Here is a 17,723-nt window from a genome sequence, read left to right as displayed (position 1 = left end):
CGGTGGGGATGAGTTCCTATATGGGTAACAGGCGTCCTTTCACGAAGTGGGTGGGGTCCTCCTGTAAGCACACAGCTCCGACAGGTCTTTAAACACATTCTGGAAGGGTCTGTCCACGCAGGAAGTCTAGAAACTGTCCTTATACAGGTTAAGGACAAAGTGGGAGAGGGCTTTTATCCGAGCACAAGCGCTCTTTACTACAAAGAACACCCTTAGAAAAGTGCAGAATTTTCACAGGTGCGCTTGGCTATTACCTGCAAAATGCTGCTCAAATACTGATGACCTTTACACCAAGGTGAAGGTTTTACATAAGAGTAAGGAGCTTGTGCGCTTCGAAGAGAAATCACAGTATCCGGGCTCTTGTACCTAAGGGGACAAGGAAGGTTAGTCGATTTTGTTCTCAGAATTGCCCGGCACCCTGGATACCACTGAGTTGAGCAAAGACCCTGCACCTGCTCAGGCAGCAGGTGGGAGCCTGGGAGAGGGCGGAGCAACTGGGTCCACTGCTCACGCCGCATTGCCTCCGGTGGCCGCCAGGGGCAGCACCGAGGAGCCTGGTGCACCTCCCCCTCCCCAATCTCCACCCCCCGCCCTCCGGGCTCCTGCTCCCGGGAGCCCCGCAAACCCCGCTCCGCCCGCGCCCCGCACAGCACCGAGGCTCCCGGCCGGGTCCGCCCAGCTGCCCCTCCCCGGGGTCATGGGGGCACCCCCGGGCTACCGACCCTCTGCCTGGGTGCATCTCCTCCACCAGCTGCCCCGCGCCGACTTCCAGCTCCGACCGGTGCCCAGCGGTTTTGCGCCCCGCGACCAAGAGTACCAGCAGGTGGGATGGCAAACAGGGCTCAGGTCCCCGGGAACAGGAGGCTGGATTACTGTTCCTGCGTCTTGGGGACTGGGGACCCGGCCTGCGTTTGGGGGTACAAGAGAAAGATTGGAGGTAGAGAGCTCATACCTTGAGGTTTTCCCCTTTGGACGTGCTCTTGGGGTGCAGATCCCCCCTCTCCCTAATTAAGAGAAAGCCAGGAGCCTAGACCACCAAGAGTCCTACACGGGAGGAGATGAGGCCCCGGCATTTGGGTTCCTGCGACCTGCCTTGGAAGCCAGTCTCCAGGGTCATCTAAGGAAAGGTCCACTCTTGAGGTCCTAGGCAAGAAGGACCCCGCCCCCACAGGATCTCCGCTAATAAATATGTCCCAGATAAGGGGGTACCCAAGAGGGGACCCAAGAGCGGGAAGCCTTGGGAGGCAGCCGAGGTCTGGGACAGGGATTGATACCCTCAAATACGAAAGAGAGATTTTAAGGGCTGGGGCTAGGGGATGAGGTGAGGTGAGGATTCAGGGTGCTTCCTGCCTGTCCCAGGGCAGAAGGGGCTGTCAGGGCGCCAGAGAGGATCGTGTGGAGATGAGGCTAGGTTTGGGGCTACTGAAGACCACAGGCCTGGGTCCCAGGAGGATAAGGCTGGTGGTGGTGGAACCTCACCGAAGCTGGGTCCCCAGGGAAAGGGGCCCAGCTGAAGCTCTAGGGGGACTGGGGGATGGCTGTCCCCTGACCCAGTTTAATTCAAGTCCTTGACTTTGAGATTAATGAGAAAAGCTTGGCTGAGCTGGGGGCCTGACCGGGAGGGGGGAAGGGTGTAGCGGCTGGGAGTCAGCCCTACCCTACCCCGAAGTCTGAACCCCTGCCGGCTGTCCAGGGTGGCTTCTGGGAAAGGGGCACAGGGTTGGGAGAGCTTCGAAGGAGGGGGGTGTTCCCAGAAAAGCAGCAAGGGGGAACGTGTGCTGTGTGCTTGCTATTTGGGTCATGGCTGGCACAGCCTGAGCGGCTCCTCCCTGCCTACTCCACCGCCCCCTCTCCCCTCCAAACGGGGACCGCCATCCCCTCTCCCACAGCCACTTATACAATCACAGCCTCCAGCCGGTGGGTCCACCCACTCCCAGCCAGACTCACGGGGCTTATGGCTCTGGAGAGCGCCTCAGCCACGAGGAATCCCACCCGTGGGGCCCTAGCACCAGCACAGACGCCCAGAACAGTCCACTCAAACTTGATCCGCAGCAGTAAAGCTGGGGCACACACAGTCCCATCCCCGGGACATTTTCCCATGGAAATGACCACCATGAACACAGAAAGACACACTACCAGGTACTCTGGGTCAGGATCTTCAAGATCACGTGCCCAGTAACATATACATAGCGCGCTGGTATGTACACCATCACACACACATTCACAAACTCACTGCAAGTCACATATATTCACACACACTCGCATAGTCCACTGGACACCACTCGCCGATTGAAGAAGCCCACACGTGTTGTCTTGCACACAGAGATGCAGCATGATGTACACAGACACCGTATACGTACACTCCATGTGCCCTCACCTGGTGGAAGGCAAATTCACAGCCACATAAACACAGCCCACACTTGTCACTCGCGCAGGTGATGCGGAGGACTGCAGAAGGGCTATGGTTTCTGGACAGTAGTCCCTGGCAATGCAGGGCCAGGATTCCAGCCGCATGCTGCTCTTATCCTGCTGTATGGCTCCAGCGCTGGGCCTGGGAGAACACAGGTGACTCAGGTCTCCTGAAAGAGCCAACCCCATGCAGAGCCTACAGTTCTGTAATATGCCTGAGACACAGACTCGTTCTGTGGTCTGGGCTGGGTGGAGTTTATGTAACTTAGTCTGGCCTGAAGTTGTAGCAATCTTCCTGCCTCAGCATCCAGGGTGCTGGGGTTACAGGGGCGTGCTGCCATAGCAAGCTCTAAGCCACCCTGTTGTGCAAGGTGTTCCAGCTGTTAGCATCCTTTCTGCCCACCTTTCCTTTCCTGCATCCTTTGGTTCTCACTACACACCACCCTGTCATTCTTGTCCTTTTATTTCCTGTAGTCCTTTTTCTGTATAGTTTCTCTCCGTGTGTCTCTTCATCTCTCTGTCTTTGTCTCTCTTTCTCCCCTATCTCTGGCTTGATTCCTCTGGTGTTTTCTGTGTCTTATCTCTGCATCCCTCTTTTTGCCTTCGTCTCTTTCCTTGTCTGCCCCTTTCTGTGTCTTCCTCTCTGTGGCTGGATGTGTCTTCCTTCCCTAGCTCCATCTCTGAGCCTTGTGTGTATGTGTCACACACACACACACACACACACACGCTGTCACAGCACCCTGTCCCCATCCCCAGCCTTGGGGGTGACAGACTCCACTGCAATGGGTGTGTGAGCTCAGCAGCAGGAGGGAGATGGGGGGCAGAGCTGCTGCCTCTCTTGCTCTCCTGAAGAACAGAAACAGGAGCCTTCCTCGGGAAGCCCTTGGGACATGGTGCATTCCAATTGCCTGGTTGCAGTGGGTTGGAAATGGAGGCTTAGAGAGGGGAGGACCGTTTTGAGGACATACAACCTGGGAAGAACTGACAGGAACCCCAAAACCTGGGCCCTCTATTTGGATGCTGCCTCCAGCATCCCTAAAGTCTGGATGGGCCTCAGCTGCCAATAAGAGAGAGAAGAGGTATCTAAGGTTTTTTCCCCCACAACCTGAGTACCATCAAGCGCTGGGCTTCGCCCCCCCCCCATGCAGCAGAGCAGGAACTTCTTATCTGCCATGTGAACGTGCCCTCTGAGGCTTCTTATCACCTCTTCCTCAGGCCCTACTGCTGGTGGCAGCCTTGGCTGGGCTGGGTTTGGGCCTGAGCCTCATCTTCATCGCCGTCTACCTCATCCGTTTCTGCTGCTGCAGGCCCCCAGAGCCCCCTGGGGCCAAGAGTCCCCCACCTGGAGGAGGCTGCGTCATCTGGAGCTGCATCGCTGCTCTTCTCGTGGGCTGGTAATGGGGCCCCAGGGTGGGTGGGGAGTGGAGACAGAGCCCCCTGCACTTGCTGTTAGCCTTCTTCAAGACACCTTGGGATGTGGGCCCAGAGTTAGGAGAGAAAGAGAATCCGTAGGGCCGGAAGCACCAAGAGGACGAAGCCTGGGAGTAGAATTGAAAGCCTGGGACATGGTTCCGGGTTTTAATAGTTCCCTCATCAGCTAGGGGAGTGAGATGCTCACCCTAGACCTTAGTTTCCATATCTATAAAGTGGATTTTGCAGTACTATCCAAACCCTAGTTACACTAATGCTAGAAAGTGCACAGTGCCTGGGCCCTGGGGGTGTCCTTTGTGTTAACACTGATCAAAGAGTCATTCATTCACAGAGCTCATTCATTCAACAAATGAGCATAACTACCCTACCGTGTGCCAGACACCGAACATGCCAGCCTAGGCACTCTGTGACTTCAGCCAGAGTCCCAGTCAGGGGGACAGTCAGACCTTGCAGCAGCACCTGCTCAGCCCACAGCCAAGCTGGGCTCAAGATGGGCCACACTTGTGGTTCTGAATGAGGAAAGATCAGGGAGGGAGGGCATATCACTTTTCAAGCGGAGATACAGACTCAGGGAAAAAGAACCCCCTAGAACCCTCAAAAGGAACTTCAGTGAACTTGACACCAAGATTGCTAGCTCTGAGTCCAGCACCTCCTAGGTCATGGTTAGCTATCTGACTTACATCACACATGAGAGTCCTCAGGACTTGAGGGTGCTGGGACCCGCTGGGGGCCTCAGGCATGGTCAACGGGAGTCCTGTAAGGATGTGGTGTCCCCTCCAGCCAGCAGGGGCTATGGCTGGGAGTAGTCACCCAGTCTGGGCTCTGGGCCACTCTTATTGTAGGAAGAAGGGGGTGTGTGTTTGGGAGTATATGGGGGTTGGGCGCCCTATATCCAAGATGTTTTCTCATCAAGCTCTCGAGAATGGGGGTGGGTGGGGGAGGCTGACAAAGGCCCAGTGGGGGAGAGAAACAGCCCCAGCCCCCTCAGAGTCTGGGAACAAGAGGAGCTTTGTAGGGTTCTGAACAATGGGGCAGGGGCAGTAGGCTCCCATCCAAGGGATGGGGTAGGGGCCTGCTAGCGCAAGGCTGGGAACTGTGAGGGCATCAGGCTCTCGCCCCCTCCGGTGTGAGGGCGCACAGACTCAGGGAAGAAAGTGGGCTCCCATATTCAAGCTCTACAATGGGAGTCTGTGTGTTGGCTGGGCAGGGACAGGGGCCCAGCTCCTGGCCTGGCCTGCAGCCCTGCCTCCCACATTCTCTTACTCTTCTTCCAGCTGGCCAGATGCCTGGATCCCTGGGCAGCACAGGGGAAGGCAGAGAGCTCCAGGCACAATGTCTCTTACGAAAGAATAGGGCTAGGGGCCTTATGCTCCCAAGAACCTTTAGGAGGCAGGGTCAAGGAACACCTGGGCTAGCAAGAGGCAGATGTTGATGACCTAATGACTCCTCAGACAAGGATGTGAATTCTGGGCGTTTTGGCAAAGGATGGAGTAGTCGGTCGTGAGCTGATCATAATTAGGAATTGATAACCTTTTATCCAGGGCTGGGCAAAACCAGGGTTCCATTCTGGGGTGGTGCGAGTTAAATCTGGGGCCCCTTCTTTTCCACCACTCCACCCACCATTAGCATCACAATGACGTCTCTCCAGCTTGGGGGGGGGCGGGGAGGAGTGAGGTCCTCAGGTTACCTTGGCAACCGGTGGAGGCCAACCTTGAGCTGTTCTTTTTCCCACGGAGGATGAGCCAATAGGGTGGATGCAGAGATTGGATAGGCAAATACAGCAAAGGGGAGGACGGGGGTGTGTGGAGGCACGGTGCCTGCCCTCCAGGGTCTGAGACTGGTTGGTATTTCTTCCTCCTTCTTCTCTCAGTGCGGGCATTGGCATTGGTTTCTATGGCAACAGCGAGACCAGCGATGGGGTGTCCCAGCTCAGCTCAGCACTGCTGCACGCCAATCACACGCTCAGCACCATTGATGACTTGGTGAGGGGGCCAGCCGCTAGCCAGACTGCAGACTCATAACCCCCCAATTGGTCTCCACATGGGGACGGGGTCCCCCGCTGAAGAACAAAAGGAACCCAAATCAAAGCAGATCCCAGACCAGAAACCTAATCCCCAGAGGCAGACCTGCAAACATGAGATTTTATGTTCAAACCCAGCCGTGCAACCTGCAGCTGGATCTTGAAGATTCGGATCCAGACTGAAGACTCACATCCAGGCCCAGACCTGCACTTCAGTTTATATCCCAAGCCCTAGACAAAACACCGAGGACCCCAGTCCCTGTGTTCAGGCAGGATCCAAAGCACAGACCCTGTCCTTGGCCCGAATGCAAGCTCAGGGACTGGCACTGTTAGATCTTGTACTCCAGGATTCCAGCGCTCAGGGCTGAGATGCAGGTGTTGCAGGTCTGAGCCTAGCTGTGTAGAGACAAGAAATCAGACTTGAGAACCCAGACTGAGAAAGGCTTATGCAGACTCAGGATGGGCCCTTCCATTTGGACTTAATTTCAATGTGCTCCTGACCAACTACAGCAGATGATAAGACCTTTCCCCCAGTCTTTGGATGCCCCAGAAGCCCCGATTTCAGGCAGCTGACACTCCTCACCCAAGCCCCCAACCCTAGGCTTTGGAAAAGCCATCCCAAACCTGAGACCATGTCATCTCCCCAGGTGCTGGAAACAGTGGAGAGGCTGGGTGAGGCAGTGGGGACCGAGCTGACCACCCTGGAGGAAGTCCTGTCGGAACGTGTGGAGCTGGTGGCCGCCACCCGGGGAGCCCGGAGGCAGGCTGAGGCTGTGGCTCAGCACTTGCAAGGACTGGCCTTCTGGCAAGGAGTGCCCCTCAGCCCAGTGCAGGTGGCTGAAGATGTGACTTTTGTGGAGGAATACAGGTGGGAAAGGGGATCTCCTAATTTTTCTTTTTAAGCATTGTAGTCTCAAACTAGTCCCTGGGTGGGGCCGTGGGACAGTACCTGGAGACAGTTTTATTTGTCCCACCGGTTGGAAGCTACGCTACTGTCACCTGGTGGGTGGAGACAGGGATGCTGTCAGCTTCTTGTAGGCCAGTCCCTCTGTGGAGAATTACCCACTTGTGAATGTAAGGCAAGGCTGATAAACTCAGCTGTGAGGATGGACCTCGAGACTGAGGACCCATTCCTCATACTTACATACTCCCTCAATGATCTCCTCTCTCATTCATTCATTCATTCATTCACTCACTCACTCACTCAGCCATTCCTTACATTCATTCAGCAAATCAATCATATTACACACAGTTTCTCTTGGACCAGCCCAGTAGCAAACCTACCTACTGCTTAACATCTGGTGAGAGATGTGATTAGGACCCTCAGCTTCAGGAGGCCACTGTGCATTTGTACACACTTCATTCCATCCCGTGGCCTTGGTTTTCCTACCTTAAAATAAGCCCTGCCATGCACAGCTCAAAAAGACTCACTGGATTGTTGTGAGGTAGTTAATAACATTGAGCATCTGGGTGGTGGTGGTGCACACCAATAATCCAGTACTCAGGAGGCAGAGACAGGTGGATCTCTGTGAGTTCGAGGCCAGCCTGGTCTACAGAGTGAGTTCCAGGATAGGCTCCAAAGCTGCAGAGAAACCCCATCTTGAAAAAATCAAAACAAAGAACACACAATGACAGATTAAACAATGCCAGGAAAATGCAGATATGCCAACCAGTGGGAATAATACAGGAAATCCCAGGGAGGAGGGGCAGGGGAGATCCATGTGGAACAGGCTCACAAAGCCAGATCTGGTGCTATAGGCCTGTAATCTCAACTACTCTGGAGCCTGAGGTAAAAGGGTGGAAACTCAAGACCCAGCCAGGCAGTGGTGGTACACATCTTTAATCCCAGCGGCAGCGGCAGGCAGATGTCTGTGAGTTCAAGGCCAGCCTGGTCTACAGAGTGAGTTCCTGGACAAGTTCCAAAGCTACAGAAAAATGCAGTTAAAAAAAAAAAAAAAGAAAGAAAGAAAGAAAAGAAAAGAAAAAAAGAAAGAAAAGAAAACTTGGCCTACAGACTAATTTCAAGGGCAGCCTGAATAACTTAGTGAAACATTGTCCCCAACAAAAGAATAAAATATAGGCTGTGGATATGGATAGCAGAATAATATTTGCCTAGAATTGACTGGCGAGGGACTGAGAGTGTGACTGCCAGGTAAAACACCTGCCTAGAATCCCCCAGTGAGGGGCTGGGGCGTGGCTCAGTGGTAGGGCCCCTGCCTAGAATCCCCCAGTGAGGGGCTGGGGCGTGGCTCAGTGGTAGAGCCCTTGCCTAGAATCCCCCAGTGAGGGGCTGGGGCGTGGCTCAGTGGTAGAGCCCCTGCCTAGAATCCCCCAGTGAGGGGCTGGGGTCTGGCTCTGAGAAAACACTTACCCGGAGTCCACGACTGAGGAGTTGGGAAGCATGACTTGGGTAGAGTTGCCGACCTAGCGTGTGAGGCTGTACACTCACAGAAGCATCAAAGGGGAGCTGCGTGGTGGTGGTGGGTGGGCACAGACCTTCGCATGTGTCCATTTGTTCACCTGGCAACAGATTTTGAAGTTGATCCCCTTATGCCACTTGTGTTACCGGTAGGGAAACTGAGGCAAATAGGTCGGTCACAGTGGCTAAATTAAGTGATTGAGACCTAGACATGGTACCTCTGAAGTGTGCAATATGGCCCAGGGTGGATGACGACACCCTACAGTGCTGGCCCGGGGGTCCTATTCAGAGACAGTAGAACTTCTGTGTGATTTGGTCAGAGTAGGCTCCCAGGTGCCCCGACTCCGGAACCCATGCCGCAGAACACTCCACAGGCTTCGGGAGAACGCAGGGTCAGGTTGGGCTGGGGTGGGTCTGAGGTCCTGCTGGCCCCCTGAGACCCACTACGGCCCTGGCCCTTCTTCCCACAGGTGGCTGGCCTATGTCCTCCTGCTGCTTTTGGTGCTTTTGGTTTGCCTCTTCACCCTCCTGGGCCTGGCGAAGCAGAGCAAGTGGCTGGTGGTCGTGTGAGTGGGGAGCGTGTTGTTGCAGCGCAGGGGAGGGAGACAGGCGGGTTTCCAGCATGCCACATTGCATTGTGGGAAAGACGAAGACTGCATTTGTGCTGAAGGGGGAGAGGTGATCTCTGATATGCTACGGATGCTTTCTCCCTTGGTCTCCACAACAAACCGCACGGAGGAAGTCTGTGTGGCAGGCGACGGACCTGGGGTGATGTGGAGACACATGAGGCCGGCCTATGCTCTTATTAAACCGTTCTCTGAGTGCCAGATAGCATTCTTAGGACTTCATGGAACTCTCACACTCAGCCGCCCAGGGATGTAGGCACTGGCATCTCTCTGTCTTAACGGTGGGAGGTGGTGGAAGCCCATTGTGGCTAGGTCAGGGCCACACAGCAGGAAGTACTGTGGTACGGGCTCAAATCCAGCCTGCCCATCATTGGAAGAGCCCATCCTCCTCCTCCTCCCTTGGTGCCCTGGGAGAGATGTTCAACTCTCATTCAAGCCTTAAAGACCGATAGGACATACTGTGATGAGCGAGGATATGCCCTTCCTTCCACCGCATGACCCAGAATGATTCTACCCCTCACAATCCTGGACATACGTCAAGACTTAAATAAGCCAAGCTCTGACTTTCAGAAGTCTACTCTAGAACACTCCCCACACCTTAAGGCTTGGAGGAAGAGAGTGTCAGGAAGAGGGTCGCTGAATAAAACGGGCTGTGGATGGGCCTGCAAGCTAGCTCAGGACCTACTGGACCCTGTACAGTGAAATCCCAGGAAATTTAGCTCATGGGTGGACAGCTGCCTCCTAGGGTCCAGGAACAGCTGGGAGGGATGGTGGCTGTTGACCTGCCAGCCAAGACCTTCCTCTCTCCTGTTCCAACTGAACAGATGTTCTATTTGACGTCAGTCTGGGCCTTACCCCAACCGTTTACTCCCGTGTCTCTGACTCTAATCCTCTAGGCTACAGAGGTTGGCGGGTACTGGGGAGGGCCAAGATTAGATGTGGCATGTAGAAAGAGGCAAGGCTGGTTGAGTCTAACCACATCCTCCTCTAGGATGACTGCCATGAGTCTCCTGGTGCTTGTCCTGAGCTGGGGTTCCATGGGCCTGGAGGCTGCCACAGCTGTGGTAAGTATGGGACTCTGGATTCAGGAGTTCTGAACCCTGGGTGGGTGACCTGACTAAAGCCATAAGTCCTAAGGCTTTGGGGAACGTGGTCACAGTTCTGAGGGTTCGGCCTTGTGTGCTGGGTCCCGAGAAAGTAGAGACTGGGGCCTAGAGTGTACTCTCCCCCTGGTCTGAGGAGAGCGAGAATCTGAACCCTTGAGTCTGAGGTAGGAGGGTTGGAGCCTGGACCTCGGAGTTCTGTGGAAATATGGAACTGGACATTTCTGGTCTGAGCCCTCCCTACTTCCTTCATCAGGGCCTCAGTGACTTCTGCTCCAGCCCAGACACCTACGTGCTGAACCTGACCCAGGAGGAGACAGGGCTCAGCTCAGGTGATGGCCCTAAATCCCTGCTGCCCTCGGCACTCCCTGGCACCCCCTAGTGCCCAGTCCATTGTAGGGTAGAGTGCAGAACGGTCTACCAATCCTGGTGGGGAAAGGGCAGGACCAAAATGCCGAGTGTGAGGGAGGGGCTGGGGAAGTAGGCCACAGGCCTCAGTGATAGGACTTGACTGTGGAAGAGCAAGGGAGGATAATTAGGTCAGGCGAGTCCACTTCCAGATGCCGGTGAAGCAGAAGGGATGAAAGTATGGGGTGTGATATTGAACAACTATAGTCTGAGCAATTAGGAGGCTGAGGCATGAGTTCAAGGCCAGCCTGGGCGATACAGACCTTGTCACACCCTGTTATAAAACAAAAACAGAATGGGAATTGGAGATGTCACTCAGTCGGTGGAGTACTTCTCTTGCAAGCTGTAAGTTTGATTCTCGGCAGCACGTGAAACTTGGCGTAGTGTCTTGTGCCTAAAAACCTCAGCACTTAGAAAGTAGAAGAAGAAATAACAAAAGTTCAAGGCGATCCTGAGCTATATGACAAGGTCAAGGCTGGTTTGGGTTCCATGAGACTCTGACTCAAAACAACAGCAGCAGACTGAACAACAAAACAAGAGGGAAGAAGAGGGAGGGAGAGGAGATGTAAGGAAAGGAGGGAGGGAGGAGAAGGAAAGGATAGCAGAATGACTTGCAGGTCTTTGAGGCCCCCAAGAAAGTTCCAAACTGGGCGGGGAACGTCCCCTGGGCTGTGGCCCTCCAGCCCCGGGAGAGCCTGGGCACAGGCTCATAGCCTGCTCCTTTCTCTCCCTCCACTTCAGACATCCTCAACTATTATTTCCTGTGCAACCAGGAGGTCTCCAACCCCTTCCAACAGGTTAGGACGGTGGGCAAAAGAAATGGGGATCGAGGAGATGGCTAATGTGGAACCTTATGGGCATATGTTGGGTTGCACTCCTGGGTTCCATGGAGGTGGAGGGTGCCGAGGCCCGGAGTTGTGTACTCTAGCAGACAGATGGCATGGTGAATACCCTGACCTGAGTCCTCCTCTCTCTCATCTCCCTGCAGAAGCTGACTCTGTCCCAGCGAGCTCTAGCCAGCATCCACTCCCAGCTGCAGGGCCTGGAGCGGGAAGCTGTGCCTCAGTTCCCTGCAGCACAGGTTAAGTCAATGGACTGCACCAGCCAGAGGGGGAAGGGGCTGAACAACCTGGTGAACCTGTGGGGTGCTGGCCCCACTCATATGAAGAAGCCGGTTGGCTGGGTCAGATAGACTCGTGGAGCTGGCCCTTCCCCAAGTAGGCAGAGCCTACGGAAAGGGGGGGGGGACCGATGGAGCTGTTGCAGCAACGGAAGTAGAGTGGGGGCTGGGATAGGTATGGAGGCTCTAGGATGCACCTGAACCAGTGCAAACGGGAAGGGCTGGTCCCTTCGGGAAGTGGGGCTCCTGAGTTGAGGGCGGGCATACGTTGCTGGGTAACTGTGTTTGTTCCCTCCCACAACAGAAGCCCTTGTTATCCTTGGAGGAGACGCTGAATGTGACGGAGGGAACCTTCCACCAGTTGGTGGCACTGTTGCATTGCCGGAGTCTGCACAAGGTGCGCTCCTGTGTGCTTGCACGCCCTGCCCTCTGTCTCTTTCTCCTGCCCATTCTCTCTTCCCCTCCTCTTCTCTCCTTCGGCCCCCTTCTCCCTCCCCTCGGCTCTCTTTCTCATCCTCTCTCTCACACACCCTCCCATGTTTTTGGTTCCTCACCTTCTCCCCTCCTCCTTGAAAGCTGCTCAGCCTCAGGCTCCTAGTTCCCTGGGTTGACTGCTAGCTCATGCATCTCTTGATATAAAAGGAGCAGGGGCAGCCTGTTCAAGCTCCGCTGGGGGTCAGCTGTGAGCAGTGCGACCTCAACAGCAGGCCAGCATCTCTGAGGTTCAGTTTCCCCACGGTTACTCCTGTGGGGGAGCAACTGTAAGCATTGCAAAGACTCCCACCCTTACAACATTGAGCATTGTTCTAAATAAGACCTAACTGCTTTCCCTGGCTATAGTCTGCCTGTGATACCCTCCATGCACTCCATGATCCCGGCTCTATGGGGTTCACTAGTTACCTCCATAACAATACCAGGATGACTGTATTTCTTTTATAGTACTCAGGGGTTGAACTCTGATACTCTGGCCCATTAGATGAGCACTCTCATTGTGTGTGTGTGTGTGTGTGTGTGTGTGTGTGTGTATTCATGTAGCCTAGGCTTGCTTCAAACTCGCTGCATAGCAGAGGATGACCCTAAGTTCTGATCTCTTTGTTCACACCGCCCTCCTGAGTGCTGAGATTACAGATGTGTGCCATCGTACACCTTATGAAGTACTGAGGATGGAATCCAAGGCTTCATGGATTTCAAGCAAGCACTCTACCAACCGAGCTATGTCCCCAGCCTCCGACCTTTGTAAAAGTAGTTTTCATTTTGAGGCAGTTTTACTAAGATGCTGGGATAGATCTTAACTCCTAATGTTCTGGCCTTAGCCTCCACACTAGATGGGATAACAAGCTAACAAGCTTTTTCAGACCCAGCAAGGGATATTATTAGGTTTTGTTTGTTTGTTTGTTTGTTTTTGTTTTTTGTTTTTGTTTTTTTCAAATCCAGAGGCTGAGAGAAGACGGTTGAGTGGTTTGTCCAGAGGGCAAGGACCTCATGGAAGTGTACTGAGTTGCTTCTGGTCTGCACCGCTAACTAAGCATGGCTAGTCTGTCCCCTTATGCTTTTGAAACATTTTTACCCATACACCACCCAAGGGCTCCCTGCAGATCAGATCCGGAGGACATGCTTCTTCGTCACCTTCTGGTCATCTGGGATACCACAGAATTAGGATATACTCTCAGCAAACAGACTCCTCTCTACAAGGAGACCCAAGCAACACCCGGGAGTCCTTGTCCCAAATCACTATTTGCTGGGTATCCAAAGTCGGAATTAATTCGGTATCCTGAATTAGTGAACCAAGAAGCACTGAATAGGTATCCGACAAGGGCTAGGGAGGGGTCCTTGCTTCTTTACACAATGGCATGCTGGGGCCCCAACACTGTTTTATGCTGCTGTCTTCTGACTCATGCACATGTTGAGCTCCAGTACTGGTTCCAAGATGAGTGTGAAGGGAGAGATGAGGGGTCAGAGTCTGTGCCCACCATTGGCAAACCAACCACATGACCCCCGGGCCTTGGTTCCCCATCTAGGCCTTTTTTTTTTTTTTTTTTTTCTTTTTTGTTCCCACGTGTTAAATTAGGGACAAGACTGAGGATATTGCTCAATCTACAAAGTACCTGCCACACAATCATGAGAACCTGAGTTTGATCTCCAGAAATCATGTAAAAATCAGAGCATATGGTGCTGGTTTAAAATCCCAGCACCGAGGAGGCAGAGATAGTTGGATATTTGTGGCCTTCTGGGCAGCCAGCCTTGCCTAGTTGGTGAGTACTAGGTCCCAGTGAGGGATTTCAAAAACAAACGAAACCTCACTGACAGACAGTGGTGGCACACACCTTTAATCTGAGCACTTGAGGGGCAGAGCGGGGCAGATCTGTTGTGTTTGAGGCCAGCCTGGTCTACAGAATGAGTTCTAAGACAGCCAAGGCTACACAGAGAAACTCTGTTTGGAAAAAGAAAAACAAATCCAAAATGTATTTGAACTTTAATCTTTGCCCCCACCGCACATACACAGGCATCCAAACACCCTTCTGCACGTACACACACACACACACACACAGAGAGAGAGAGAGAGAGAGAGAGAGAGAGAGAGAGAGAGAGAGAGAGAGAGAGAATAGGGACAAGGCATTAGGATAAGAAAGAATGGGCTGGGTGTGGTGGCCCACACCTTTCATCCCAGCCATTCCAGAGACAGAGGCAGGTAGATCTCTGTGAGTTTGAGCCCAGTCCGGTCTACAAAATGAGTTGTAGGCCAGCCAGCCCTATAGGGAGAGGTCGTGTCTAGACGACAGGCAAGGGGGAGGTGTCTCTAGAATTTATGAGACTTGGTTCAAGATTCAGCTCTGTCCCTTCTAGACTGTGTGACTGTACAAGTAGATTGCCCACTCCAGGCTAAGCTGCTTCTTCTTCCTCTTCCTCCTCTTCTTCTTTGGTTTTTAGAGACAGAGTTTCTCTGTGGTTTTGGAACCTGTCCTGGAACTCGCTTTTGTAGACCAGGCTAGTCTCGAACTTACAGAGATCCACCTGCCTCTGCCTCCCTAGTGCTGGGATTAAAGGCGTGCGCCACCACTGCCCGGTTTAGGCTAAGTTTCTTTCCACAACTACCAAAGGCAGCATCACATGGGACTGTTGCGAGGGTGTGTGGCCCTAGTACATGTGTGTCTGATGCAAACCTAACTGGTTAGTGTCCTGGTAGGCTCCTCACCCCATGCTTCATTTACACAACAGTAGGAGCCCTCCTTCACCCCAGAACTTGAACCAGGAGGTCAGGACTGTCCTAGCTCCCTGCCCTCACTTCCCACTGCATCTGCTGCTCACACAGCCACCACTGCTGCAGACCCTGGCCCTCCTCACCTCCCGCCCAAGACCACAGCCTCTTGCATGCTCATCTTGTGCTTTGCATCTGTCCAATGACAGCTGGTGATCCTTTCACACACAATCGGATCAGAGTCTTCCTCTAAAAGCCCTTTCGTGAATCCCCCTGCACGAGGATTAAAGCCAGGGCTGGCACTGACCTAGAGGAGCCTGCATAGACAGCCCTAGCCAGCGAGCCCTCTGTGCCCTCAGCCTTGGAGGTTCTATCCTTGTCCTCCATCCACATCAGCCCAGCCACCTGCCGCTGTCTAGACCTAACCATCCTCCTGAATCCTTGTGTGCCTTCTCAAACGGCCTCTGCTGGGCACTGCCCTAACATCTTACAGTCCTACCGGCTCACCAGCCTCCAAAGCTGCCTCCTTGGCCCCATGTACCAAAGGCTGTCAGGGCTGGGGGCACACCTGGAGAAAAGATGGCTTAGTCCATTCCTACAGAATGAACCAGCATGTTGGCTGTACCACTGAGCATTGAGGCCACAGTGGTTCTGCTGGCGTCCAGGGTGCCAAACCCTGTAGACAGCCTTTTCTGCGTGTATATCATGTATGATATCCAATCCTAAGTATTACATAAGCCAGTGGTTTGTGGGTCCCACGGGCATTTGACGACTGCAAGAAATGATGCTGGGCATCCTCATCTGTTGCTAGCACCTGATTGTGACAAGGACAGGCAGGGCTGGTGCTGGCAGGAGGTAGCAGTATAGAGGCTCGCCCAGCGAGAATCCCGGGAGGGCAGCTCTGTGGGTGCTGAGCGAAGATGCCAGACCACTTTGCATGTGGGGTTAAGACGTGAGACCGTGAGACAAAATGGGAATGGGTTGTGGGGCTGCAGCTCAGCAAAGGGCCCAAGGAGAACACACGGATGGCTTTCCATGTTCGGAACACGTTGCTCTCTGGCAGGAGGCTATGCTTGGGCACGGAGAGCCTGGGCGACGCATGCAATACCACACAGCCGGGTGTGGGTGGATGGTGGGACCTGTGTACCGCGTGCACGTGTGCACACTCTAAGGCTTACCGTCTGCCTCAGGACTACGGCTCAGCGCTCCGAGGCCTGTGTGAAGACGCCCTGGAGGGCGTGCTCTTTCTGATGCTCTTCTCCTTCCTGTCTGCGGGGGCCCTGGCCACCACCCTTTGCAGCCTGCCCCGTGCCTGGGTTCTCTTCCCGCCCAGGTCAGCAGGGGAGAGAGGGCAGGGTCCCCAGGGAGGGGACAGGAGGCAGCACCCAGGGCCACTGGTGGGGATGGGGCAGCCTCCTGATGGGTTCCCATCCTGCTTCTCTGCCGCTCCCCACACCACACTTCAGTGATGACTACGATGACACAGATGATGACGATCCTTTCAACCCTCAGGTACAGACCCTGGTCTGAGGAGGAAAGCCGGGACATTGGCCCCTGGGTTTGAGGGACCTGGGTTGGGTCTGGGCCTCTGAGTTTGAGGGACAAGGACTGGGGTTGGGATCCTGGGTCTGAGGGAAGGAGAGATGGGTGCTGGACTCCTGGGTCTGAGGAAGGGATGGATCCTGTGGGAAGAGGGATGAGTCCTGGACCTGAGGGAGGAGGCAGGGCCCCACAGCATGTGACAGAGTCTGTCTGTCTGTCTTCTCCCTTTATCTTGTTAGGAATCCAAGCGCTTTGTGCAGTGGCAGTCTTCCATCTGAGCCTCCTCTCCAGCCTGGAGCCAGCCTCTCCTCTTCGGTAAGTTTCCATGATGCCTTGGTGTTCCGCTGGACCGTGGCTTATGGTACTCGGATGCTGGGTGGGTGTTCATGGGTGTGTCTCGGGCCTACATCAGCTCATCTCTCCCTCTCTCTAGCTCCTTCCCTGGCTGCTGGAGAAGGCCCCACTAACCTGACCCTGACTGGGCCCTGACCACTAACACTGCTGGCCATGGACATCTCACATAGGATGACGTTCTGCTCTAGCCCCAACATTCCCCCATCCCCCTTAGCACATGGGACTGCTGAGGTGGCAGAGCAGGGGACCAGGGCCAGCTGGAAAGGGGTTACCTACACCCGGTGTCCCTTACCTCTGGCTAGCTGCCAGTACTGTCCTTGGAGGGACTAAGCTGGAGGCGGGGTGTAAGGATGTCTCTGCTCCTGCCATATCCCGGCAATCTCAAACTGGGGCACTTACGTGGAAGAGGGTTGACTTGAAATAAAAGGGAAGGTTGTTTTACAAATAGCTAGGACCTACCTTCTTATTTTCTTATTTCTTCCCTTCTGGGAGAGGAGACCCCTTTCCCTGGTAGTTGAAAAGCAGTTCTCCTCTTGTCTAGGCTCAGCATCACTCCGGTTCTGAAAGTCACAGGCGTATCCTGACAAGGGAGGAGGCAGACCCCAGGAAGAGAATAAACCTAGCACTAGATCTAAACATGCGTGCATCCACAGGAACAAAGTCAAGCTCCCAGCCACGTGGAATGTCCAACGCCTGGTGGGTTTAGGAGCTGTGCGGATTCATGTCGCTTCTTAGCCGCTCAAATCCAGCACAAGACGTCAAAAGTCTAAGTGTGTGGCATTAAAGGGACAGCAGTATTCAAAGAGAGAGTAGAGTATTCGCATGTAGTGTTGCCAGCGTGACGTAGAGGGGAAATTTTAAGGAAGATAATAAATCTAGACAGGAAAAAGATGAGGCAGTCAATAAAGTACAAACAAACATGGCAGAGTGAAAGGGGAAATGTATTGTCTGGGTGGGAAAAAAACACCTGTGTAGTTTGTTTTTTTTGTAAAGAGGAAAAAAAAAATAGCACACGTGACAAATAATTCACAGGAGTTTCTTTTGTCTAACAAAAAGACGACTCCGTTTAAAAAATTAGCAGCTGAGATGAACATG

General features: G+C 53.8%; 2 protein-coding genes across 2 annotated transcripts in view; one reads left to right on the top strand and one right to left on the bottom strand.

Annotated features, from left to right (window-relative positions):
• The window catches only part of Lair1 (leukocyte associated immunoglobulin like receptor 1), a 70,534-nt gene extending 69,835 nt beyond the window's left edge, over positions 1-699 (bottom strand). Inside the window, exon 1 of the mRNA XM_051207128.1 lies at positions 512-699. Coding sequence (XP_051063085.1) covers positions 512-699 — 188 coding nt within the window. The remainder of the gene's footprint in view (positions 1-511) is intronic.
• On the top strand, positions 580-16,831 carry Ttyh1 (tweety family member 1). The gene is made up of 14 exons (XM_051207031.1): positions 580-823; positions 3,625-3,803; positions 5,711-5,822; positions 6,508-6,728; positions 8,750-8,845; positions 9,897-9,969; positions 10,265-10,340; positions 11,158-11,213; positions 11,405-11,497; positions 11,841-11,933; positions 15,923-16,065; positions 16,199-16,244; positions 16,514-16,589; positions 16,708-16,831. The coding sequence occupies exons 1-13, from the start codon at positions 698-700 to the stop codon at positions 16,550-16,552; spliced, it is 1,353 nt and encodes a 450-aa protein (XP_051062988.1). The 5' UTR covers positions 580-697; the 3' UTR covers positions 16,553-16,589; positions 16,708-16,831.
• Positions 16,832-17,723: the final 892 nt, after the last annotated feature.

This window comes from Phodopus roborovskii, unplaced genomic scaffold (assembly GCF_943737965.1).
Source record: "Phodopus roborovskii unplaced genomic scaffold, PHOROB, whole genome shotgun sequence".
Lineage (NCBI taxonomy): Eukaryota > Metazoa > Chordata > Mammalia > Rodentia > Cricetidae > Phodopus > Phodopus roborovskii.
This window is presented reverse-complemented; position numbering and strand designations above follow the sequence as displayed.